The sequence below is a fragment of the Kogia breviceps genome, chromosome 1 (assembly GCF_026419965.1).
Source record: "Kogia breviceps isolate mKogBre1 chromosome 1, mKogBre1 haplotype 1, whole genome shotgun sequence".
Classification (NCBI taxonomy): domain Eukaryota; kingdom Metazoa; phylum Chordata; class Mammalia; order Artiodactyla; family Physeteridae; genus Kogia; species Kogia breviceps.
Genome location: NC_081310.1, coordinates 34051792 through 34063867, shown reverse-complemented (window position 1 = coordinate 34063867; position 12076 = coordinate 34051792). Strand labels below are relative to the sequence as shown.

General features: G+C 37.8%; 2 protein-coding genes across 6 annotated transcripts in view; one reads left to right on the top strand and one right to left on the bottom strand.

The window, feature by feature from the left end:
- The window catches only part of SCYL3 (SCY1 like pseudokinase 3), a 39325-nt gene extending 30818 nt beyond the window's left edge, over positions 1–8507 (top strand). For 2 of the 3 annotated variants that reach the window (XM_059042270.2, XM_067030604.1), the window contains 3 exons: positions 3269–3440; positions 6873–7570; positions 8103–8507. In XM_059042270.2, coding sequence (XP_058898253.1) covers positions 3269–3440; positions 6873–7570; positions 8103–8162 — 930 coding nt within the window. In that variant the 3' untranslated portion in view covers positions 8163–8507. Of the gene's footprint in view, positions 1–3268; positions 3441–5900; positions 6060–6872; positions 7571–8102 lie in introns of all 3 variants that reach the window. The other variant, XM_059042290.2, reaches the window with a different exon arrangement.
- A 262-nt stretch (positions 8508–8769) lies between these two features.
- FIRRM (FIGNL1 interacting regulator of recombination and mitosis) overlaps positions 8770–12076 on the bottom strand; it is a 46129-nt gene continuing 42822 nt past the window's right edge. For all 3 annotated transcript variants that reach the window (XM_059042165.2, XM_059042174.2, XM_059042180.2), the window contains 3 exons: positions 11549–11629; positions 10522–10641; positions 8770–9118 (listed from right to left, as the gene is read on the bottom strand). In XM_059042165.2, the coding sequence (XP_058898148.1) occupies positions 8930–9118; positions 10522–10641; positions 11549–11629 (390 nt within the window). In that variant the 3' untranslated portion in view covers positions 8770–8929. The remainder of the gene's footprint in view (positions 9119–10521; positions 10642–11548; positions 11630–12076) is intronic.

Below are 12076 nucleotides of genomic sequence, written 5' to 3'. Positions count from 1 at the left end.
GTAAGTCATTAACCCATTTTGAGTTAATTTTTGTATGCGGTATAAGATAGTGGTCCAGTTTCATTCTTTTGCATGTAACGGTCCAGTTTTCCCAGCACTGTTTATTGAATAGACTATCCTTTCCACATTATATGTTCTTGGCTCTTTTTGTCATAAATTAATTGACCATATATGTATACATTCATTTCTGGGCTATTTTGTTCCATTGACCTATGTGACTGTTTTATGCCAGTTCTATACTGTTTTGATTACTATAGCTTTGTAATATGGTTTGAAATCAGGGTGTGTGATGCTTCCAGCTTTGTTCTTCTTTCTGAAGATTGCTTTGGCTCTACAGAGTCTTTTGTGGTTTCATACAAATTTTAGGATTGTTTGTTCTATTTCTGTGAAAAATGCCATTGGAATTTTGATTGGGCTTGCATTGGATCTGTAGATTGCCTAGGGTAGTATGGGCAGTTTATTAACAATACTAATTCTTCCAATCCATGAGCACAGAATATCTTTCCATTTATTTATGTCTTCTTCAGTTTCTTTCATCAGTGTCCTATAGTTTTTAGTGTACAGGTCTTTCACTTCCTTGGTTAAATTTATTTCTAGGTATTTTATTCTTTGATGCAACTGTAAATGGGATTGTTTTCTTTCTTTTTCTGACAGTCCATTATTAGTGTATAGAAATGGTACAGATTTCTGTATATTGTGTATTCTCTGACTTTACTGAAATCATTATTCTAAAAGTTTTTTGTTGGAGTCTTTAAGGTTTTCTACATATAGTATTATGTCATTTGCAAAAAGTGACCATTTTACTTCTTTCTGATTTAAATATCTTTTTTTTTCTTGCCTAATTGCTGTGGATAGGACTTCCAATACTGTGTTGGCAAGAGTGGGCATCCTTGGCTTGTTACTAATCTCAGAGAGAAGGCTTTCAGCTTTTCAATATAATGTTAGCTGTGGACTTGTCATATATGGCCTTTATTATGTTGAAGTATGTTTCCTCTATACCCAGTTTGTTGAGAGTTTTTATCATGAATGGATGTTGAATTTTGTGCTTTTTCTGCAGTTATTGAGATGATCATATGATTTTTATCCTTCATTTTGTTAATGTGGTGTATTACATTGATTAATTTGAGGATGTTCAACCATCCTGGCATCACTGGAATAAATCCCACTTGATCATGATAATGTATATGTATATGATCCTTTTAATGTATTGTTGAATTTGTTTTCTAATTCTGTTGAGTATTTTGGCATCTATATTCATCAGGGATATTGGCCTGTAATTTTCTTTTCTTGTGGTGTCCTTCTCTGGTTTTGGTGTCAGGGTAATGCTGGCCTTTTAAAATGAGTTCCCTCCTCTTCTGTTTTTTCGAAGGATTTGAGAAGGATTGGTAGTAATTCTTTGAATGTTTGGTAGACTTCACCAATGAAGCCATCTGTGTCTGGACTTTTGTTTGTTGGTAGGTTTTTGGTTACTGATTCAATCTCCTTACTTGACCTGTCTGTTCAGATTTTCTATTTCTTTATGATTCAGTCTTGATAGGTTGTATGTTTCTAGGAGTTTATCCATTTCTTCTGGTTTGTCAAATTTGTTGGCATATAATTGTTCATAGTAATCTCTTGTGGTCCTTTGTGTGGTATCAGTTGTAGCGTCTCCTCTTTCATTTCTGATTTTATTTGAGTCATCTCTCCTCTTGGTGAATCTCGCTAAAGGTTTGTCAATTTTATCTTTTGAATAAACTAGCTCTTAGTTTCATTGAATTTTTTTTTCTATTGTCTTTTAAGTCTCTATTTCATTTATTTCTGCTGTGATACTTCCTTCCTTCTGCTAACCATGAGCTTCCTTTGTCTTTTTCTAGTTTCTTGAGGTATAGAATTAGTCATTTATTTGGGATTTTTCTTGTTTCTTCAGGCAGGCACTTATCACTATGAACTTCCTTCTTAGAACTGCTTTTGGCTGCGTCCCATAGATTTTGGTATGTTTTATTTCCATTTTCATTTGTTGCAAGGTATTTTTTGATTTCTCCTTTGAATCATTGGTTGTTCAGTGGCATACTGTTTAACCTCTACATATTTGAATTTTCCAGTTTTCTTCTTGTAATTGATTTCTAGTTTTTTTACTGTCAGAAAAGATGCTTCATATGATTTCAGTCTTCTTAAATTTATCAAGTCTTGTTTTGTCACCTAACATATGATCTGTCCTAGAGAGTGTTCTGTGTGCACTTGAGAAGAATGTGTGTTCTGTTGCTTTGGGATGAAATGTTCTTTGTATATCTGTTAAGTCCATCTAATCTAATGTATCATTCAAGGCCAGTGTTTTCTTACTGACTTTCTGTCTGGATGATCTATCCATTGATGTAAATGGGATATTAAAGTCCCCTACTATTACTGTATTGCTCTGTTTCTTCCTTTAGGGTCTGTTAATATTTGCTTTGTATATTTAGGTGCTCCTATGTTTAGTGCATAAATATTTGTAAATGTGATAAATGTTGGATTTGACTCCTTTATCATTATGTAATGCCTGCTTTGTTTCTTATTACAGTCTTTGTTTTAAAGTCAGTTTTGTCTGATACAAGTATAACTTACCTCAGCCTTCTTTTGGTTTTCATTTGCATGGAGAATCTTTTTCCATTCCTTCTCTGCCAGTCTATGTATGTACTTACACCTGAAGTGAGTCTCTTATGACATCATATAGATGAGTCTTGTTTTTTTAATCCATTCAGCAACTCTGTCTTTCAGTTGGAGTATTCAGATTCGCCAAGAATTTGGTTGGGGCATTGTCTACAGCCTTCCCACCCTGAATGCATCCGTCTCATCTGATCTCAGATGCTAAGCAGGGTCAGGCCTGCTTAGTACCTGGATGGAAGACCACCTGGGAATACTCGGTGCTGTACGCTTAAAAGTGCTGAGCTCTTGGGAGGACTCTGTGGCCTTGGTTTGGAGGCAAGAGTCAACAGGCATCATGGAAAAATCTAAAACCTTTTATAGTAATTTAACAGAGTAGTCTTATTCCTAATATATTTCTAATGTATTTATCTACTTAATTTCATTTTTGTTTTATATTTGAAAAAGTATCAGGCTGTGATGGATTGGGAGCGGAAAATATTGGTCCTTGACCACAGATAGGTTGCGAACTACTGACCTAGAACACGTATCCAAGAAATGAAGTTCACTTGAGCAAGCACAATCTGATTGCAGCCCAACTAGTTGTTTACTGGGGGAGAAAGAGACAGGCAATATGGCTGCATACACTTATTACCCAATTCACTCCTAGGTATTACTGGGCCTGCGTGATACCAGCGATTCCATTGTGGCAATTACTCTTCACAGCCTGGCAGTGTTGGTCTCTCTACTTGGACCAGAGGTGGTTGTGGGAGGAGAAAGAACCAAGGTCTTCAAACGCACTGCCCCAAGTTTTACTAAAACTATGGACCTTTCCCCAGAAGGTAAGAATGATTAAACAGCCTAGTGTGTTGTTGTTTTAATTTATTAGATTTTAAACATTATATAGATAATGCAGATAGATTGTATTCAAATGATACATAAGGAGAAAGTTAATAATTTCCCTCCCCCAGCTCCTTCTGGGGCATCTAAGGTAACCAGTTTTAATGGCTTAGTGGGAATTCTTTCATCTTTTTTTTCTAAGCCTGCAAAGACACACAAATCTATGTTTACACACACACATAGGATTTAAAGAAAAAAGAAAATATTATGCACAATTCTACAACTTGATTTTTTTCACGTAGCAGCTTATCAGGGACCTGTCTCCAGGTCCGTACATAACTGCCTAATAGTTCTGTTTTTTTTTTTTTTTTTATTTTTTACAGCTGCCTAATATTTCATTGAATATAATTCATTCAGTGATTTCCCTATTGATGGCTCTTACACTCATTTCTTGATTTCTAACTGACTCAGAGAATTTATTGAATATTTAAAATTTTAATAGATAGTGTCAATTTCCAAAAAGGTTGTAGCAGCTCTTAACAACACCAGATGTTTAAGTTCTTTTGATTTTGATGGCCTCTTAGGTGACAAGCTGTTGATTTTTAGGTACTTCAAGAAATCAAGAGAAAAAAATATCCTTATTTCTGGTATGTTCCCATTGGATGTTACATGGAAGTAGCAGTAATTTCTGATCTTTGTAGGCTATAAAAGTCAAGAATAAGAATTTTTTTTATGAACATTGTCATTGCTTCTTTGCTCCTTTGTATAACCCTGAAGGATGATGATGTGTTATGAAGCTCTGGATCTCTAATCCGGTTCTCATAGTGAGTAGATAGCATGGAAACAGTTATTATTAGAAAAGAGCTGTCAGATAGACTGTTTTCTAATTTTGATGCCAAGAGAATTTTTAAAGCAACACTGACTTCTTGACGTTTTGAAGAGAGTTCAGTTCTTCCTTGGTGCTAATGAATCAGTGTCAGTGTGGCTCCAGGGAGCTTAAAGAGGGCGATGGAGAAGCTGTCGCCTCCTCTTCAGCCATGAAATGTCCATACCAAACTGAGTGAGGTCTGTTGTTACCAGTTTTTCTTTTAGCAGAGCGCACAAAGAGCAGATGAAAGATTTATTTATATTTCATCCCAGAGAAATTTCTGGCAGGAGGAGAGGGTATGTATAATTTTGAGATAAGGCTTAGGGGTCAGTCTGGGGGCAGCTTTACATATTGAATTAGCAAAAGTCCCCACTCTGAACATCTTTTTTATTTATTGGATGGAGTTTTCTGGTTCTAGATGTTTTATATACTATCTACCTGGATTACTCCATAATCTGAATAGGAAGCTGAAAAGGCACCAAAAGCAGCAACAGCAGATAAGTTTTTACTAAAATAGATTTTCCTGAAAATTTATGAGTCTAATCCCACTGACTTGCCACGTTAGGCTTTTCATCCAAGATGGCTGGGAGCTCTGGTGGCAGCGTACATTTCAAGTTTATAGAAAAGAGGCCCTTCTTCTACAGGACATGGGGGACTGCTGGGGAAGGGGCGTGTGTAAAAGAGGTACTCTTAGACTTTATCTTTTTCCTTCTGTTCTTTTACAGTTTACCTGCATGGTCAGACTTAAGAATAAGGGCTAATACGGAGGTTAGTGAAAAGTATACCTAAGGGAAATAAGTCTGCATGAACAAGAGTCAGGGAGGACAATTTAGAGAAGGGGACATTTTGTAAGAAAAATTAGTAGGACTTCAGCAGGGAGGAGAGTGGCAGAAATAAGCAAGAGGGTGGAAGGCTTGTAGAGGTCAGACTGCGCTGAGGAGGGGAGCTGCGGCCTGTGATGAGTTAGCCCAGGCCATCCCCCTCACCCTCACTTTTCTAAGGCAGAGGAAGTATTCAGCCAGAAATTTTGCTAGAATCCTTTTGAGCAATACCCACTCTTGAGGATGAACTTTCTGATAAGCTGTTAAAGACAACATTTTCTTAAAACATTTTCCTTTTCCCAGTTGGGCATTAAATGTCCTTAACAAAGTTTACCATATTAAACATTTTAAGTGTACAGTCTTGTGGCATTAAGTACATTCACACTGATGTGTTTGTACTCTTTATTCTCAAAAGGAAAGTAAGTAGAATCAAGTATGATTTTAAATAACCACTAAGATGTTTTTAAAGGCTGTTAACTAGGTATCCTAAAGGTTTTGTTTTCTGTCTGCCTCAATGGCTCACCTATGCTTGAAACCTTTCTGTGCCATTACCACCATGTGGACACAGCCTGTTCTTAAATGCCTCTAGGACAGGCAGTCCCTTCCTTAGTAGCTATGTTTCTTCAAATATTTGGAGGTGCCCTCTTTCTGCAGCTTATCTTTTATCTGTGTTAAATATACCCTTTTCCCTTAACCATTGCTCACCTAGCATGTGATAGGAAAAGAAGCAATTTACTACCCCTTTCATTTTTTTGGAGTTTTTATTTATCTTCATTCTCTCACGCACGTCGTCTGCAGCCAGCGCAGTCAGATCTCGCCCGTCTTGAAGAACCCCTCCTCTAGCTTATTCCCTAAATGTTTTTCTGGCAACATGCCCATCACCAGCAAGAAGCACATACAGCGAGATTACAACAGTACTCTTTTACAGACAGGTAGATTCATTAAATTTATATAGCTGTCCACTGCTTGGGTGAATGTTTTCCTGAGTAATAAGTTTAAATTCTGAACCTTAAGGGCACATTGGGAATATTAAGACTGATTTTTCTTATTATTTTTAATTATGTAGTCAGCTTGGGTCTGTCTTTTTTCCCTGGACTATAGGGTATATACCTGTCTTTTCTTCATAACTGGTGCAGACGTTGCTTGAATTCTTTTTTGCACCAGATACTTTACTTTGGGACTTTTTCCAAATTGTATCAAAGGATAGTTCTGGAAGATGTTAATAGGTGTGCTACGAAAGAGGAGTTCTGTGGTTAAATAAGTTTGGGGAATTGAGCACAGAATCAGACCACACTGCACAAGAAAGACTTCAGTGATTTGACTACACTTAAGAAAATCTGTTTAAAATGAGTATATATTGGGCAAGGCTAACTTATCTGAGCACACAACTTTTTCAGGGTGTACGTAATTAACATCTCAAGGGTAACACTGCCTGGCTTAGAACATTTTTATCTTTGTTTATAGACAGTTATGCCAATAAACAGTATGTCTGAATATTTAGTAAAGGATTAGATGCTCCAGTTAGTTGTTGCTTGGGATGCTTCCATGAAATTACAATTTAAGTATTTAACTTATATCACATCTTTGTTGATTTATGTTCTGCTAGGATAGCTCATACTTCAGTGTACATGGATATTTCCAAGGAATTGGATATATACGTTTCTGTAGTGTTAACTTTCTCCTAAATATATTGCTTGTTCTTAAAACCAACATTTTATAATAATTCTTGTACTTATCCCCCACAGGCGATCAGTTTTCTCAGCCTATTAAATTTCCCATCAACGGAATCTCAGATGTGAAAATTACCTCAGGAGACGGTGAAAAGTTCCCGTGGAGTTCTAAGAAGTCTGAGGAGTGGCCTGACTGGAGTGAGCCTGAGGAGCCTGAGAACAAACCTGTCGGCATAGAGGTTTGTCCTGCAGATCCCCACGCTGCTGCCGGGTCCCCACTCACGAACTTGAAGGCAGACGAGGCGGCTTGGGATGACTTTGAGCCCAGCAGCTTAGATACTGAAATAAACCCAGGAGGTGGAATCACGGCTGCAAGACCTGTTACCTCAGGGGAGCAAAAGGCCACTCCTACTTTGCATCCACTCACTGAAGAGGCCAAGCCTTTGAAATCAAGCCTACCCCAAAAGACCAGTCTTGCACGAAGCAGGGATGACCCAGACCAAACCAAGCCACCAAAAGTGTTGTCACAAGAAAGGCGCCTTAAAGTTCCATCAGAACTTGGTTTAGGAGAGGAGTTTACCATTCAGGTGAAAAAGAAGCCAGTAAAAGACCCAGAGTTGGATTGGTTCGCTGATATGATCCCAGAAATTAAGCCTTCAGCTGCTATTCTTATTTTACCTGAACTGAGGACAGAAACAGTAGCTCCCAACAAGGATAATGTCTCATCAGTGATGCACTTTTCCTCAAAATTTGCTGCAGCAGAAATTACTGAGGTGAGGATTATTCAATTGTGCTACTAGTTTATGTGTTTCCCTCATAGGTAAGCAGCTGCACTGTCCCATTGATAACAAACATGCTGTTTTCCCAGTGAGAGAAAAGACTGATGTCCACAATTGGATAACATGATCAAGCATAAAATGAATAAAATCAGTTCCTATAAATGGCATCTTTCGTTCCCTAGAAAAATGTAGCAGTGCTTGGGCTAATAAATGGGTCACTTATTACAATAATAATCTTTTTGTCTGGAAAAGGGATTAAACCAAGAATGTGGTGTCATCAAGCTGATTTTATTGGCTTATACGGTCCCTGGAAAGTTATTTCCGAATACTGTGGTTTTGTAATTCTGGAACCAAAGTAATTCTACTTTTCAGCTTCCTGTTACAGTAAATTATTTTACTTAGTACAAGGAAATGTATTCTGGCATCAAAAGACACGTGTTGCGCCCCCTTTTAAATTCCTGTTCTTTCAAATCTGAACATGATTTGTTTCAGCAGGTTGCCCTTGGCTTGCTTTCTCTTGTTGCAGGGAGAGTCTGCAGGCTGGGGAGAAGACGGCGATCTGAACTGGGAAGACAGTAACTGGTGACAACGGGTGTGAGTTAATCTTTAGGAAAATGGATTCCTTTTTAAAAAAATCAAACTAATACCTCAAAAGCAGGTTCTGCAGACAAAACCCAAAAGCATCCTGTTTTTCTCATACCAGGAGCTCTTTTTCCAGTCAGTGCCAACAGAAGTGTGAGACCTGGCGTGCTGGCGGGGAGCCCTGGGCGGTGTAGAGGTTCACAGCCCTTCTCAGAGGAAGAGGCTGTGTGTCTGTCTGACTGAGGCCAGTTTCTGTGAAAAGCAAGTGGCTTGTGGAAAGGGTGACCTTACTGCTTTTTTCCAGAACAATTCTGGAAGTAAAGAAAATAAATACAAAAACTCAACCTGATTAGCTTAATTTTGTGCTATTTCTTTGTCAGACGAGTAAGCTCTATTATGAAATCAACTTACTGAAAAAATTTTAGCTATAAAGTATATAAATGATTTTAAATTGCTAAGGTTTCCTTAGGCAGCTTATTTGTTTACAGATGTACTGTCTGAGTGAGTTACCAACTGTTCCTGTATTATTACCTTGTACCAAAGCTCTTCATGAGACATATCCCCACCATCCTGTTCTCTAAATGTCCAATAAAGACTATTTTAACTAGATTCAACTTTAGAAAAGTTTTGTATTAGAAAATGTACAGGCATAAAATTACATCAATATTTTCATCTGTAGGTGAAATGCACTGTAGGATGTACTGCAGGATGACAAAATATCATCCAACTCTTACCTAGTGATAATATGGTCCAGTTCATTCAGTTTTCACCTTAGAATACATGATGTTTTAGCTTATCAATCCTTTCTTGGAGTGTCTCCATTTTCGTCAGAAGCCAGTCTGGAGGCGGAGACTTTTGGAGTAATAACTCGATTGCCTCCAAGGCTGCTGTTGCTGCTTGCAGTGCTGACCTGTACTCTTCTTCCAAGGGGAGCTCGTGACGGGCTCTTTTTGCAGAAGGCTGGCAAATGAGAAAAACAAGTAGTGCCATGATACCCATTCCAAAATGGTAAAAGTAAAGAACTTTACTTTTGGACTAGAGTAAAGCTTATAAGGACAAATTCTAAACCTGTAAAGTTTTATATGAAAATTTTATTCTAGTTATTGGTTCACAGGGGCAGGAGGGCACCCTCCCCCCGCAAGCGTCTGGAGAGAGATGTGAAGGCATTTTTGGTTTGTCACAGGGATTCAGGCTGCTACTACCATTAATGCTCAAGGTTGAAGGAACTAAGAAGTGCTGCCTTGTCCAGTAACTTCCAGTGAGTATTCTTTAGCCATATAATCTGTCCTTACAAAAAAGCCCCAAATATGAATTTTCTGAAGGCCTGCTGTTTTTCTTTTTAATGCTGAGTTTATAATGATGCTTTCGGTAGCCAGTTCAGCAAATTGTCAGGGTTTCTAACATCACCGCACCAGGAAGTGGGGGAGGAAGGATTGGGGCCAAGACAGTTTTTATAATCCCTGTCTTCCTAAGGAAGGTCATACATAACATATAAATTCTTGAGGGCTTATTTATTTAACTTTACAGACATAAGGCATAAAAGTTAACGTCTTAAAAACTAGTTTTTTTTTTTTTTTTTTTTAATGAGAACTGTAACTTAAATTTACCATTATGGATTACCATTCCAAATATACTATTACTGCTCACAACAATTTTGAATATCCTTAAGGTATCAGATTTCTGCCTTTTAATAGGTAGGTGTGATTTCTAGACAGTGCCAAAAACTCTTAGGCTGATTTGATGAATGACGCAAAGGATCAAAGTAAACATTTTGGAAGATAAGTTAATTGGTTTTCTTCTGTGGTTCAGAAACTACTGCATTTGTAGTGTCACTGGAACGAAGACATAACTTTCCCAAAGGTTACTACAAATAATGGACAGTTATGTAAGAGTATATTTTGTATGATGTTTAAAACTTTTTTTGTAGTCCCTCCTCTGTTCTATGTGTTGATAACCTTGCAGGAAGAAGAAATGTGATTTTTTTTTTTTTTTTTGTGGTATGCGGGCCTCTCACTGTTGTGGCCTCTCCCGTTGTGCAGCACAGGCTCCAGACACATAGGCTCAGCGGCCATGGCTTACGGGCCCAGCCGCTCTGCGGCATGTGGGATCTTCCCAGACCGGGGCACGAACCCGTGTCCCCTGCATCGGCAGGCGGATTCTCAACCACTGCACCACCAGGGAAGCCCTAGAAATGTGATTTTTAAGAGTAGCTACCGTAAAACAATTTTACATGTCTGGATCTATTTATTTTGATATTCAGTATGAGGCCAAGAACCATGCTAGTTTCTGTTTTACTTTTATCAATAAGTAATAAGGCAGAATTTCTTATTAAAGCTTGATCCACACTGAAAAGCAGTCCATACCTGTAAAGATGACTTCTTTGCTTCTTCTACAGTAACTTTAGCAAAGGGCTCCCAGAAAGTACCTTTTTCCTGTTTGACACGTTCCACTCTGGCAGCTGCAGTTTCATCTACAAACCCTGTCTGCCAGAGACCATGAAAAACCAAGCAAACATCAACATTAGCGTAATCCACTCAATATTAAAATGGTGTGATATTCAGAAGGTGAAAAGGCCTGCATGTTTAAGTGCCGGATGTTAAACTGTTCTGGCTTAGCCTGTGAACTAAGCAAATTTTGGAAGTAAGCTGGAGTCATCTGTAAATGTATCCTCAGTGTAATTTGGGTAAAATTATTCTATAGTGTTCTCCTTCCCTACAGAAAAATGATAGTCTGCTAGCCTTTAATGAATAGGGTGAGAAACTGTTACAAACTTACTTACCATCCAGCTTACATGTAATATATGCATATATAAAAATAATAAATAAAAGACACAGCCCAGTTCAATAATGAGATTATATTAAAAAATTAATACTTAAGCATAATTCACTTCTAGCATTCTAAATTTGTGGTTTAACTGTTCTATGAGTGCTTCAATTAACCTTTAACTTACATCCTACCACTATCTCCATTTAAGTTTCAAAGCATGCACAAATATGGGAGCCATATGATTCAACAGTTTGGTCACTATTTGGAAAAGCCATGACTAAATTACAGTAGTGAACACGATCCTCTCAGGCCTACGATTCTACACGTGAATCTAATTATGGTGAGTAACGGGTGAAGGACCCTCATTCTTCATCTCACTGCCTGAATGATCAACGCAGCAGTATCCCAAACTAGAGGCAGAGTGACTCCAAAGTGTTTTACTTCTGACTTGTAATGAGGTCCCAACTGCTTAATAATAATGTGGGTCACCACTGTGTTAAGCAGTGTGAAAAACCGGAGCTAACAAAGATATTCAACTTGGTTATAATTTGAAAAAAAAAAAAGTAACGTGATAAAGAACAAAATATGTGCCACTACTATTTTGATTCTATATAAATAAAATACCTTCTCCAGAAAAGATACAACTTTCTTCTTTGTTTCTTCAGAACTGAGACATTGTGGAACTATCTCTTCATGATTTGTTCCCTATTAAAAGATTTGACAAAACTAATTTCAATATATTTCAACAACTTGCAAAGACAAGTACATGAGTTTTAAGAGCTACCTTAATTAAAAATGCATTTTAAAAGAAAATACTCAAAAAATAAGAAGCTCATAGTTATTTCAGGGTGCCTTAGGATAATTAATACAATATTCTGCACAAGTGTGGAGCTGTAAGCTGTAATGACTTCTGCCCAGTCATCCCAGCATCTCTGGGCCCCCTTACGACCACAGGCATGCTGCACTACCATGGGCAAAAGTAACCCAAGGGCAGGGTCGCCTTCTCTACAGAACCAAGCTAACAGGTCTGTGTTCATCAAACTCTAGCCCCTGTGATAGGTGGAGACAAAATGTATTCTCATTCGATCCCAAAATAGTGTCTGAGTTAGTACACTTGTTCTGAATGCCTGTTCTGATTGTTACACTCATAGG